Below are 14,071 nucleotides of genomic sequence, written 5' to 3' on the forward strand. Positions count from 1 at the left end.
ATACAGTCTCTTTAGTCTAAATACGGCTGGAATAATTACTTGGTAACAAAAGGGATTAGTCTTTTATTGTAAGTACATGTTGAAATCTTTAACTCAGTGCTAGTAAAAAAGCATTTTCTTTTTGCAGAATACATAAGTTCTGTAAACATGAATCAGCACACATAGACTATATACTGAAATTTGTGTACACATATAAAGGAAGGAACTTTGCCTTCAGTTTCAGTAGCAGGATTTGTGTGATACTGGATTTGAAAGAATTTAAGATTGCTGAATTTTTAGTAGAAGATTTTTTGAGGCATTCTCAGATTTCTTTAGTTTTCAAGAAGGTGATCTCTCATGACTTTATATGAGAAGTGTCAGGGTGGGGGGAGAAAAAGTAATTGACTTGTATTTGATTCCAGTGTAATTGCAGACCAGACTTCACCTGAAAAAAATTACTGATATCGGAACCGCTACAGTTGTTTCTGCAAAAATCACTGCTAGACTTAAAAAGAACACTTAGCATATTAAAGGGATAAGCCTCAGCTCTTTCCCCTAGGCCTCTCTCTCCTGGTAACTGAGGAGCAGGGGGTAAGACTTCTCCATCAGGGAGCTCAGAACAGAAACTCACTTAATATGCTCCAAATCATCCCTTCAGGGAGTCAGAGGCCTTCCTTTGACTACGGGCTTGGCTAAATTAGGTGACTAAAAGTTGGATGGATGCCCTTTTTTTTCTGTTCTTTTCTTTTCCAATCTTAGTGTGACTTTACCTGTAAGTGCAGGAATACTTTCTCATTGTCACAATTCTGTTGTATGTTTTATATATACATTTTTAATAGGATTACTTTCCTGACAAGAATGTTTCACACACTTAATCATTATGCTTCAGCATTTGGTGCTGAAGCACAATTGAAAAAATATATGTATCTTTATACTATATGATATAGTTATATATTAAATTTAAAAAGTTGTTATTGTAATGAAAGATTAACCGTACAAAATTGATAGATTAGGCATGCAATCAGATCCTGTCTTTAAGAAAGTCTGAAAAGTAGTTTTCTCTATTTTCAGAAATAGTTATTAGTAATAGTGCCAAATCTAAACATTTATTTTGGTCAATATAAAGATATTAAAATAGGCAGGCTAGTATAGTATGAAATTATTATACAGCTTATTCCTGTTTCGCTGTCATGGAGTCCACCAATTTTTAGATCGTAGGTTTTCATATGCATTTTAAGGAAAAAGGAGTATTTTAGTAAGAAACAGGCTGGTGATGGTGATCAACAAGAAATTACTTTGGAGTAGGTAGTGTTAAAATATAAAGAACCTTGGTTTTATGTTTAGTCTTTTAAAAAAAAAATTATGAGCAAATCCAGTTTTGTAGTGCTAGAATTCATTGCTGAGTAGGTAATCATGATAGGTAAAAGTGGTAAGAATAAAGTAAGAAAAGAGAACACAGATGAGTTAGAAGAACCAGCTTAATGTCTATTATAGCCGATATAAATTTTTTTTGAGCTGCGTAGGAACACATCTCTAGGGTGGTAAGTTATAAAAAGAAACTGTCTGTAAAACTACTGTAAGCTTATATATAACAGTTTGTTATATAAAAGTGGGGAAATAAATTATAGTCAAATTGCCAAGCAGTAAGTTTGACTGAATAACATTTGATTAAAAACATTCACAATAAAAATGGCATTCACATACTTTACAGATGATAGAAGAACTAAAATTTTAGTGAAAGATCTGCGATAAAGTAATAAATATAAGTAAATGTACACCAAAAACGTTATATTACACTCTGAAAAATAATTTCTCTGTTCTTCTTCTAGACTATGTAAGAAAGTTTTTTGCAATGTGCTTTATTTTCATGGACAGAATAGAATTAAAGTCAAAAGCATTTGGGAAACAGCTTTCAGCCTGATGTGTTAAAGCAATCAGAGGTCAAATGTAACCACAAACCAAAATAAACCTTGAAGAGGCTTTAGCAACTAACACAGGAGGTGGTTTACACTAACCCTTTTACTTTGAACAGATACAAGATTCAAAGCAATCGGACCACTCACTGCATTCCAACCAAGGGAATGATTAACGGACCACACTGGAACCTCTGCAGGTGTCACAGAATGTGATTACTTTACAAACCAACGGAGCTTAAAAATGCTAATTACTAACAAATTCATAAAAACCAGTATGTATTAAGGAGCAGGGTATTAGACCTGGGCAAGAACTGCATGTGTAAGTAACCAGAGAGGCAGGGAGAAAATAGATGTCTGCTTTCACTCAGGGTTTGAAGAGTGGAATTTCATCTCGTGCTCCATTTATAATAAGGGCCATAGGTTAAGAATTTACAGATTCTGTCAAAACAGGTACTCCACTCAAACTCACTGTGGCTTTAAAACCGGTCTTCATTAAGTAGGGTAGGGCCAAATTCTTAGGATAAACTATTTAATTTTACACCTTCAAGCAAAAATTGTGGAACTCTTCTCGAATTCTGTACTCCTGGTGCCAGACATAGAGTAGGAATTAATGAGTATTGTAGAAGAATTTTTTAACTTCTAGACAGTAATTTAGGGTTCAATTTAAAAATAGTTTCTTTTAGCTCTTAACTCCTACTCATGCTGCCTTTGTGCACAAACCTGTTTACTTATTCATCCAAACTGCCCTGTCCCTTAACAAGTCTCAAGACTGGTATTCTCACCTCCTTCCAGTCCCTCCTTGAAAAGTCTTTCTTCTGTGATGTCTGTGTGACACTAAACAACTGACAAAGGATACACTTGGGCTGCTGAACAGCACTGATGTGTATTCATTTGAAAAGACATACAAAAATACGGTTAACATCTAACATATATACATAACTGTTCAAATGCATCCCATTCCTTCCATATACTGAAAGTTTTTAGAAAACATACAGAGCAAGAGCTGACAAACCCCATGTATCACTTAACTATTTTAACTTCCTCCCTTTCATCTGTCTCACTGGTTTTATTATCTTTGTAGCTCATTTGAATAGAAATTTCGCAGGTTGTTTTGTACCACACATACATGAGAAGACAGGAGCTCACTGGGACCTCTACCATTCTTCAGGTTCAAAGCTACTGAAACCAGACACAGAAATACGAACTCCTTAGCATCCTAATGCACAGTAATAAGAAACTGTCTATTGGCAAAACTCTGCAAAGGCATTTCATCACAATAACCTTTGATATGTCCTCCAGCTGGAGTATTTTTAAAGCTTCTTATTGTTAAAGTGCTTTTCAAAGTAGTGCTCAGCAGGCAGGTGGTATTGTGCAATATGTGTAGTACAAGCTCACATTACATATCATTTGTTGCTCTTAACTGAAGGAAAGTATCTTAGCAAGGCTAATAAAAACTGAGTGAGTCTGCCTCAGCAATGCAGGTGTTAGTATGTCGTCTGTACATAATTAGCAGCACTATACAAAATGTGATTCTCTCATTAGTTGGATTAGGACATGCCTTTTTTTGTGGTAAGATCCTTATATTCCGTAAGTCAATATATAGGCCATACTTAAATACTAGGGCTTAGACTATGCTCCTTATTTTCTCATTTATTTGTCTGTACACGGCTACCTACGCCATGGTTTTCATACACTACTTAGTGCTTTGAAATTCTGCCAAACATTTTTTAAAAATAAGATATGTGGAAAATAAACACTCTCTGGAGCGAAAGTTAAGAAAAGAAAAAAGAAAAGAATAATAAAACTACTCAAGGTATTGAAGTGGAATCCATAGATCACTTGGAGGACAAGGCTGTTGTATAACAGTTGTAGGGAGCAACAGCATTTACTGAAGCTGGTAAAACAGCTAAAGCCAGGTTACACAGAGCAAGACAATGTAACTTCTGTTCCCATTTACATGTGATCTGATACGATTCAAACAACAAAGTCTTTCAATGTCACTTTCCACTGATACCCTGAAAAACCTCTTGTGTCAAAAGCTACTGTTTATATAGTCTCATATATCCATTTAGTAATACTTACCTATGCTTCCTTTGTCTACACAGTCATTTACGGATGCTTAGAAAAATGGTGACAACTTTATTTCTAGAAAAATAACCTTTTCCTTGTGTTCCCCGCAGTTCATGCTTTGAGCCAAATACTACCCTTGATTAACCACAACAGTTAGCAGCACTGGGAGGAATGGCCAGATACCCGACAGCAGAACTTCACTCCTACATTGTTGTAAAAGGTGCATATAAAGCATCAGAAGAGGGGTGGAAGAGGGAGAGGGAGGACAGAGTACATTTATGGGAGTTAAACTGAATTACCTGGAAGCTGGATAGGAGATTGGAGAAAACATGCACCTGCCGTGTATCTTATCCATTTCACTAAAATGATATTCAAAATCAGGCAATGCTGATATTCCCAGAATTAAAATAATAAATTAAAACAAACTTCCAGCTAACTTAATTATTAACGCGCTACAGTTTTATATAATGTGCTATTTACAGTGAAATACAAAAAGTATTTCATTCAGACAATTATTACAAAGACTACATGTGATGCAGAACAGCTTTTACACTAGGCAAGGGTATGGAACCTGTAGTTAAAAATAATAGTGAATTTCTCCCAACTTACCAGTGCAACAGGTGTTCAATGCAAAACAAGCTACATTTACTCCCTTTGACTTCAATGCATTTTCTCTAGCAAGCTCCTAAGAGTACTTCGTCACATTTTTCTAAGCTCTCACCAGCAGCACAAGTTTAGGCGAAGGAAAAGCATTTAGCAGGCTGCAAAGTGGGAATGCAGAGGAATTGGCAAGTGTATAAAAAGTGGAGAAGCTACAAAAATTTATTTTCCAACAAAATAACTCTCCACAAGCTGTGTAAACTTTTCTTACTAAAACAAATACTCTAAAACACAAAGATTTTACATTTCCAGTGAAACACTCCCAGTAACATTTGCCTGTTTCCACTCTCCTGAAGTCTCCACAAAGAGCCAGCAGATTTACACTTTCTCAATTACCTGGGTCACTGAACTCCCTCATATTCCCTGACTGCAATTTGGATTTTTAAATTAACAGACAGACAGACTTGTTGGGCTTTTGACTAACCTTTGTTTTTTTCAGTAGATTCTCACACTTTGCTGCCTAACGTGCACACGCACACTTACGCCCATCCACCACCCACCCGCTCACATACACGCCTCTGTCATGTGTGCTCTGTTATTCTAACAGAACAAAAATTAAGCTGTGTCCATTGCAATTTTGTGACCTGTACAGAGAAGAATAATTTATAGTGGCAAGTTTGTTACCTTTACCATAAATTTAAAACACAAAATTGGATTTGCAAGGACAGCATAGGGTATAAGAGTTAGACCCTTTATCTCAAGCACTCATTCATATTTACAGTAAGTATAAGCTTTCTGCTACAGAAGAAAAAGTATTTAGATTGAACACTGTTACAGATTTCCTACACGAGGCTAGTTCCAGTTGCCAGTAATTCAAAAGCAAATCTGCTAACTTGGCATTAGGACTCTAAAACAGTGTGATCAAACTTAGATAGTAAGAAGGTGTCTGCAGAAATAACATTTATAAACTGTATATACAGTACACAGTACCAGTACATAGAAAATAGATTTTGACTTTATGATCCCCTGTGTGTAAGGCAAGACTGAATTCTGTCTTCAAATGGAGTCCACCAGAGGTACAAGCAACAGATAGTGGCTTTTAAACCAATATGCGAATCAAGTGCATACAAATTAAAAATCAGAGCAGACAAAAAGTTTTAGATTCTTTTATGTGCTGATTCTGGCTTGCTGAATACACGGGAAGTTATTAAACATCAAAGGTACCTTTTTTTAAAAAACACTAACAACACCTTGATGGCAACAGATATTGTTCAAGTGGCAGCTACCAAAAAACAGCTTGAAAAATGGCATAGTACAACATCAGGAACTCTGCGGTTGTACTACACTAATTCATATAGCACTATCCAAAAAAATAAGTATATGAATATTCTATTTCATGCTATTGCTATGCGAGCAACAGCAATACAAACCAGCGTACAGAAGGATACCATATGTTCTGCAATGAAGAACCCAAAGATATTTTCAAGGGGCATTGTTACAAGACTTCAAAGAAACACAAGACTGCCAGAGGCAAAAGTTACTGACGGATGTAAACATCCCTGTTCCATTCTCCTGTGTCGTTACGTTTTTTTGATATCACTTCCCCATCCTTGTCACAATATTGGTCCCTTGATTTATGACGACTACGCTGTTTGTTGCATTCATTGTGGTCCTGCTCGCGGTCCCTCTCCTTTGAACGATGCCTTGATTCTCTATGTCTGTGATCACTGCTCCCATGGGACTCGTCTCTATGATTGTGATCCCTGTGAGAATCATAGTGGTCACCGTGCTCATGCGAGTAGTCCTCCTTTGGCTCTACGTAAGCTGAATCTCTGCTGTCTTGTGTTTCTGAGTCAAACGTTTCTTGCCTAGAAAGGCCTCTAACACCACTGCGATGGTTGTGGTGCTGGCTTGAGGAAGAGCGATGCTGGGATTTCTTGACGGGTTCAACCCGTGCTTCCTCTTCAATTTGTGAACTGCTGCGTTCAGGGACTGAATGGTCATTCCTCTGGTCTCCTTGAGATCCCTGCTATCACAACCAGCAGTGAGTTCACGTACATGAAGTACACATTTAAAAACTTTCCCCAATATCAAATTCAACTAGAAAGTATCATGAAACCAGTAAAATTTAAGTACACAACAATCCACTTTGAATCTAAACTAGAAAAAAACGTTAGAATTAAACTTTGACTGAAAATTCAGTATTATAATACAAACAATTCCTTTCACTCTGATCAGAACAGAGGGTGGCACTTGGGTTATTCTGTGACACTTTCTCATCTTCCGTGACGTTTCTGACTATGACAGTTAGCAATAATTGCCTACCACGCTCCAGACAAAAAGAGAGCGTGCAAAAGCAGGACAAACTGCAGAAACATTAAAGAGGACGTATGATGCCAGGAAAGGGCAGGTTATCAGTTGAGATGCCTGCCTGGGAACAGCTACTATGGGTAAGTGATTTTAGAGGGCTGAGGAGGGGGATTCCAGACCAGAACCAAAGTACAAATACTTGGCCTTTTTAGAGTAGCTGCTTTTTATTTTTTTTTTAAGAAAAAAAAAAAAAAGGCAATTGAATCTAGTTTAAATAAAGTTTGTATTATGATACTAATAGTATCACTGACCTTCTGTTTTTCTCAGCAATAATTCCATTTCTTCATGGTAATGAAAAACTAAACTTTGACCTCCTAATTTTACAAGCTCAAGAACACAGACCATTGCTGAGAACAGCAGGAGGAGAGCAATATTATCACCCATAGAATTTCCTAACACACCACTACTATTAAGACTGAAAAAAAAATTACCAGGTAATAACAAACCTACCCTTCACCAGCATAATGCTTTGAAATCACTGCAAAACGAACAAGCGGCATTATTTAACTCATAAGGGGGTTTCATTACATTAACCTGCTTTTATTCCCAAACCACAGCCAAAGACTTTTCAAGCTTAACTGTACAATTTTAAGAAATAGTTTATAGTGAAACTGAATTATCCTTCTTGTACGAGGTGAAGAACATCAAGCCAAAATCAGCTCTACTGGCAGACAATTGAAGTAGGTTTTAACAGACTTTTACAGGCATTTTTTTGTGAGACTACTTAATTTGCCAAAGGTAGTCTAAAGTTTGCCTCCTATGGTTCAGAGCTGTCTAAAAATAAAGAACTGCCTCCAGGGCAGCTTGTGGACTTATCTCTTTCTATTTTGTGGAAAAGAGCTAGGGAAGGAGGAAATGTTGTCCTTCAGCCATAGATCCTGGCAGGCAGGTTTCCTAGCAACCCAAAAAGTAAAATGACAAGAAATTGGATATGAAGAAATCTGTACTATCAGAAACTTACAAAAAGCAACATTTTTCAAATCACCAATTTGATAAATTTGACAAATCTTCCATTTTCCAAGACATTTTGTTCTGTAAACCTCTGAGTGACTATCTGGGTTGCTCCATGTGTTCCTAATTTGAAACAAATGGTACAGATGAGAACAAGGCAACAGAAACAGCGGTTAAATTTCTTTCTTGTTCTTGTGTTTATGGTTCTCAAGATGATTCTGATTTGCCAGAAAAGGAATGTAGTAATTGTAAACATGAAGAGATGTGTTCAAGGTGAACAGAAATGCCTCAGCAGATGTGAATTATAAATGAAATCGAGTAAGAGTCTAAAGCAAGGCCTACTTTGGATGTGTAAACACATTTTTATTAGTTCACAACCATGACTGCTTTTAAAGCACATAAACTGGGTACACATGTAAAACCCTTTAACTCTCATACGCTCAAATGCCAAATATCTATGTACCTATATGTAATAGTGACTAATAAAATCCATCATTGCTGTGGTTTGAGAACAAATGCAACATCTGAACCTGCTTTGCACAGAATGCTGCTTTTACAAACTCAGATGAATCGTCTCTGCTACGACGACCATGTGCAGAAAAGCACAGTGAATAAATTTAGAACCAATACCTGTAATTTCAGAACAGTGTTAGGGCTATGGGGATTTATGGGCAAATTAATCAACAGTAATTTTGTCTAAGTATTAGAGGGACAATGAGCAGATAATGTTTGAATCTGGATTAGAGCCCGGCTTTGTGATTCATAACCAAATCAGGGCTCTGATTTGATTACATTCCACAGCGCAGGAATTTTATGGCCCAATCTCCTAAGGTTTTTTTGCCTAAAATGGAGGAAGTTTGAAATAAAACCATTTCATTATTCAGCTTGCAAGTTCAAAGAAGTAAGGGCTCTTGTAAAGAAGTTTAAGCAATGCTGAAAGAGGAGAGAGGTCTGTGTCCACTGAATCCATTTGACTCGCTCCTATTCCCATTCAGTAGTCCCTAATTGCCTGCACCATAGTTGTGTGAGGTTGCTCCAGTCTTCTTTTTGGAATTATCTATTTCCCTACAAAAGAAAACCTGAAAACAGTTGTTGGGACAGCTTGCTCCAAAGCTCTCCATCAGATAGACAGGAGGTGTATGGTGTTCACCTGCTTAATTTCAAACAGTCCCAGGAGGACTCACACCTTCAAGCACCTCGTGCCATGCAATACACACAGTCAGCATCATGCCATAACACCACTCTGGCAGCTGGCAACACAAATCTCTCGTTACAATGTACACCTGGTACTGAAAAACCACAAAACCCAATTGCGTCTCATGGCAAAGGGGTGCTGCATTGGACCCAGGGGAGGATGACTCAAATGCTTTGCAGTGCAGATGTTGCTCCTCCAGGCCAAGTGGCTGGTGGCATGTTTTTTCTCTGCAGAGCAGTCCACAAAAACCAGCACAGACATAGAATTTAAATTCTCCAAACAGAGGGTCTTAACACTATTGAGAGAATGGGTTCAGCCGCTGTGATTAGAAAGAAGCCCCACTCCATGCCAAGACCATGACAGGTTCAGGTTTGAGATGTCAGCTGAAAATTACCATAGGAAAATGAAACAAAAGGAATGTAAAAGTTCTACGCTTTATAAGGGACCCCTGTTGTTTCACACTTTTGTATTAGTAGACCTACAAACAAGATGTGAAACTGCAAACACATTCTCATTTTTAGTCCTTAAAATAAGAATCTGTTAATTTGTATGGAGATAGCACAGCATTCACAAAAGTGTTATTAGAACTCTGTATAATTCCTCCAGAGAATGTGGTTAATAAAATGAGTAAGTGAACTATAAATCCACACCCAAAAGGCATAAAAAATCATTAAGCAAAATAATAAGTACATCTACAAAGCAAAGGAAGTTTATCTAGCAAGTCTGCACACAACAATACTGAATTTCGTACTCAGAAATTCTTCCAGTTCACAATTTTTTCAGGGTGTTTCAGCTCTGAGGACAGAAAAAAAGGCAGAAATGAGCTATAGCTTACAGTCTCTTTTCTTGCAACTGCTTTTGAAAGCAAGAGAAGGAGACACCCTGCAAGGTGGCTGAAGCAATTTTTCTTGTTAAAGCCCAAATCTGTCAAGTCTGTGGTCATCTAACAGGAAGTCTTTGGCATATGAAATTGTTTTGCGAGATCATAAAAACAAAGAGCAAATTTTCGCCATTTTAATTTGGGTGCAGGTATGTTTTTTTCTTTGAAGGCGCTCTTCTTAGCCAAAGTTATGAATTCGAACTTCTGGGCATATATGGAACTTAGGTGGAAATTAAGATGTAGTAAGCCATTATTTGAGCTGGGACAGATGTATTTCAACCCCCACTGTGATCTTCTCAGCCTCGAGGTGTCACTCACTATTTATAACGAAATAACATCTTTCAAGATTGCATTTCATGCCATGCAATACATATACAAAGGACAGGATCTCCTTATGAGGAAAACCTTACATACACTTACACAAACCAAAAGCTGCAGGAGACAAGAGGGGAGAGAATATGCCCAAAGTCAACAGGCAGGTCAGTGCGGAGGTGGGAAGAAAGCCTGTTTTTCCCAGCTCTCTAGACAGTACCCTTGCTGTTCAGAACATACTGCCTCTCAAGGTCTTTCTGCACAATATGCCGCGGGACTCAGGGTTTATGTAAGAGTTTGGCTTGAAGGAAGTATGTACTTTTCACAGCAACAGCCACTGAATAGAAGATCAAAGGAAACACTGAAACGGCCACTTTGACCTTGAGACTTCACTAATACAGTCAGCCATTCTCAACTGCTACAACTCTATAGAACAGATTCCCTCCAACATTTGTGGATCTGCTCTGTACGTAATCCAATTTGTCATGCAGGGCCTCTGGGCCTGAGATTTGCCTATTAGCAATAGTGTCCCCATCAGTCAGAGAGTTACCAGAGGCTGTAACGTGCATAGTATTAGCCCAGTTCTACTCCTCTGATTGGATTACATATGGCCAACTATAAAAATGCTTGTGGCTGGTACACATATTACTGGCACAGTGGTGTCCTAGGCACAATAAAACCTTAAGCATTCCGCTTCACATCACCATATGTTTTCAGTCAGGCTGGCTTAGTCCTTGGAATCAAAAGTAGCCTCCTAGTCAATGCGCAAACACATGCTACCACGAGTACAACAGAAATAACAATAATGGGCCTGTATTTGCCTTCTATACTGAAAATGAGTGAACTTCTACTGAAAAAGCTCTTAAACTACCAACAACAGTAAGACATACTGAACATATTCTAGTATCAGACTGTGAACGTGCTTTGGAAGAGGAAGAAGTTGATAGGAAAAAAAAAAAAAAAAAGAGACGGCATAACAACTGTACCTGTAAATTAATATTTGGACCTGGGCTAATAGGAAGAGTGGCTGTTGCAAGTGTGCGAGTGAGAAGCTGGTTAGGAGGGTTGCTGCTAGGTGGATGCGTGGCCTTCCAGTAGGCTTCCAGATAGTCAGCAAGGTGCTCACAAGCATCTTCAAGCTGGTTCTCATCAAGAATTACATCGAACATTTCCTGATAAAGGAAAGGTTTTAGTAAGAATAATCACCAGCTAAAGGGAGATGAGCTAGAGACATTGATGACTACACTTTCCATTCATCAAAAACGAACCACATTTCTAGTACTTGTGTTAAGATATTTCACCCTTTTTGGTTGGTGTTTTAATGCAATTGATAGAAAAAACAGCAATCATAGCTAACATTAATGTTACATTGCTAAAGCAACTCCTCATGGCTTCCACTTAGTAATGCACAAACAGTCAATGAAGATAGGAAGAAGCAGCTTAAACAGATCTTAAAATTCAAGTATCCAGAAAGAAAGGTTAAACACTGACATTTTTAGCTGTTGGAACAAAATGGAATGGCAAGAAAAGGGATTCACTCCCCATATCTAGAATAACTAATAGAAAGCCAAGACTAATAGTTCTTATTCAGTAAGAATAAGAATAGAGACTAAGACCAATAACTAACAACAGTAAGAAACACACGTAATACAGATCATCCAGTTTCCAAGTGTCATACAAATAGTAGGTTAGAGATTAGTCATATGGTCCAATTTTAGGCATCTGAAGTTATGAGGCGTATTTCTTCCATTCCCTTCCCAGTCAGGGAGACACAAGTACTCCTGAAGGCAGCTTTGAGCACCTGCTCAGGTCTCTAGCATACCTCATTGACGTTCTGGGGACTTGAGGAGACTAGTCTCTTAACTTTAGATGCTTGAACTTACATGATGAAAACACTTCCCTCACTATGGCAAATTCCCAAATCCAACTGAACTGAACCTTCTCCTTCTGCTCTCTTATCCATAGTCTTGATAGCTCAGTACGCTGGTTATATATATAACCCTTCCCATGTGCAAAACACAGCTGGAGTCTCATAATTTCCACTTTATAGGTGGAAATTGGATTTGATTCAGTGCACATCAACAGAATAACTGCAGAGCTCTCAGCTACGCAGTACCTTGCAGCTCTTTGCCAAAACCATGACCAAGAATGCCAGCCGTGATGTGGTGGCATATGCCCCCAGGGAGCTACCCAAACCACTGGCCTTGCCCTAAACTGCCAGAGTTAAAGCACAGTCACTAAGAGGGTTCATTTTTAGACCAACAACCCCCAAAAAATTATCAAGTAAAACAAATGCTCAGTTTGTTCAAGTAGTGAATGTATCAGAATGCATCGTAGTAACTGCTTGTGACCAGTACTGTTTTTTCCCTGCACCCTTGTGCAGAGCCCAGAGGCCTAGGGAAGCATTCTGCAAAAAAGCAATAGTGAAATATGGCCAGAAGAGGGCAAGCATTCCCAGAAATTGCATAATTGTGCTTGAAAAGAAAGGCACCTTTCAAACAGGAGACATCAATTAACAGTAACTCACCGGAGGACACTGTGCCAGTTTATCAGCTGCCACCATCTGAACATTAAGGTGTTTGGCCTGAGATTTCCCTCGAGATTTTATTAGCCTCTGCAAAACCTGTGAAAAAGACATTAACAGAAGTGAGCAGATTCTGACTTAATGTACATATATAACCACTTAAAATGTTTACATTTAATCTGTCCACTTGGGCAGATCAAATTCTTCATTTGATGGCTTCAGGAGCATTTCCCATGCTGTTTACATCCAGAACAAGCTACTTTTCATTTACTTCCTGACATCTCCTTTCCTGTCATGAGCACTAAAAAGGTCTCCTCCTATTTCCCTCTGCTGCTTTCAGTTTTGTTTGTTTCTAAGCTGAAATTCTTTAATTGCTCTCCTGAGTCCTCTTCCCATAAATTCGTCCTTCTCTTTCAAATGCCTCCTCATGAGGTCTGTGCAGGTGTTTTCACAGAATGAAAGAGTACATTATCAGGAGATGTTAATCAGTCAGTTTGATATTCATTGTGTGAAAATCTTTCCTTCATTTCTGTATTATTTTGATTTAACAAACTGTTAGCGTAACTTACATGATTGACACTAGAAGCGCAATCTCAATTTAAAAAAACACTGGAGATACAGCATCGTTCCCCAAATGGGTTCTGGTAACATTGGGGCTAAGATACTTGTTTGACTAATAATATTTCACCATTCAAAGGGAAGCAATAACAATATATAGCTCTGAACTTTAATGAGGACATGATTATTTGCATTTGAGATCAAAAAAAGGAGGTGGGGGGAAGGAAGACTGAAACAGCACGATCAGCAAAATACTTACCTTAGGAGAAGAGATCTTTACATATACTATAATGGGAGCCAGAGAGGTTTTGCTTAGTTGAGCTGGGTGGTTAATGGTATCAGCATCCAGCACCACCAACTGCAGTGTCCTTGCCAATTCAAAAATCCGTTCAATTTCACTTTGAACTTCAGCTGGAGGTAAGCAGAAATTTAAGAGTTATGAAAACATTAAAAATTATTAAAATATTAAAATTTATGAAAATATTAAAAGGCAGTTAGTATTAAGGAATACAAAAATGTGGCAGACTGGTGTGCTGCTGCTCCTCAGGCTGGAAGGAGCTGTTTGCAGTGCAGGTCCCTGGCACCTAGGGAAACGAACACAATGTTAACAAGTGTTTTGCCCCTGTCTTTTTGCCCTTGAGGGCAGCACTGCCTGCCTCTCTTATCTCCACCACTTCTTGCAATTCCAGCCTGGAGAGATCCTGTTGATACACTCT

At 38.2% G+C, this 14,071-nt stretch overlaps 1 protein-coding gene across 11 annotated transcripts in view; it reads right to left on the reverse strand.

Moving 5' to 3' along the window:
* Positions 1-5,715: 5,715 nt before the first annotated feature.
* The window catches only part of CACNB2 (calcium voltage-gated channel auxiliary subunit beta 2), a 255,148-nt gene continuing 246,792 nt past the window's right edge, over positions 5,716-14,071 (reverse strand). For 7 of the 11 annotated variants that reach the window (XM_055708405.1, XM_055708407.1, XM_027800534.2 and 4 more), the window contains 4 exons: positions 13,615-13,766; positions 12,801-12,896; positions 11,260-11,445; positions 5,716-6,594 (listed from right to left, as the gene is read on the reverse strand). In XM_055708405.1, the coding sequence (XP_055564380.1) occupies positions 6,103-6,594; positions 11,260-11,445; positions 12,801-12,896; positions 13,615-13,766 (926 nt within the window). In that variant the 3' untranslated portion in view covers positions 5,716-6,102. The remainder of the gene's footprint in view (positions 6,595-11,259; positions 11,446-12,800; positions 12,897-13,614; positions 13,767-14,071) is intronic. The other 4 variants (XM_055708406.1, XM_055708408.1, XM_005432153.3 and 1 more) reach the window with 1 other exon arrangement.

This window comes from Falco cherrug, chromosome 4 (genome assembly GCF_023634085.1).
Source record: "Falco cherrug isolate bFalChe1 chromosome 4, bFalChe1.pri, whole genome shotgun sequence".
Taxonomy (NCBI): domain Eukaryota; kingdom Metazoa; phylum Chordata; class Aves; order Falconiformes; family Falconidae; genus Falco; species Falco cherrug.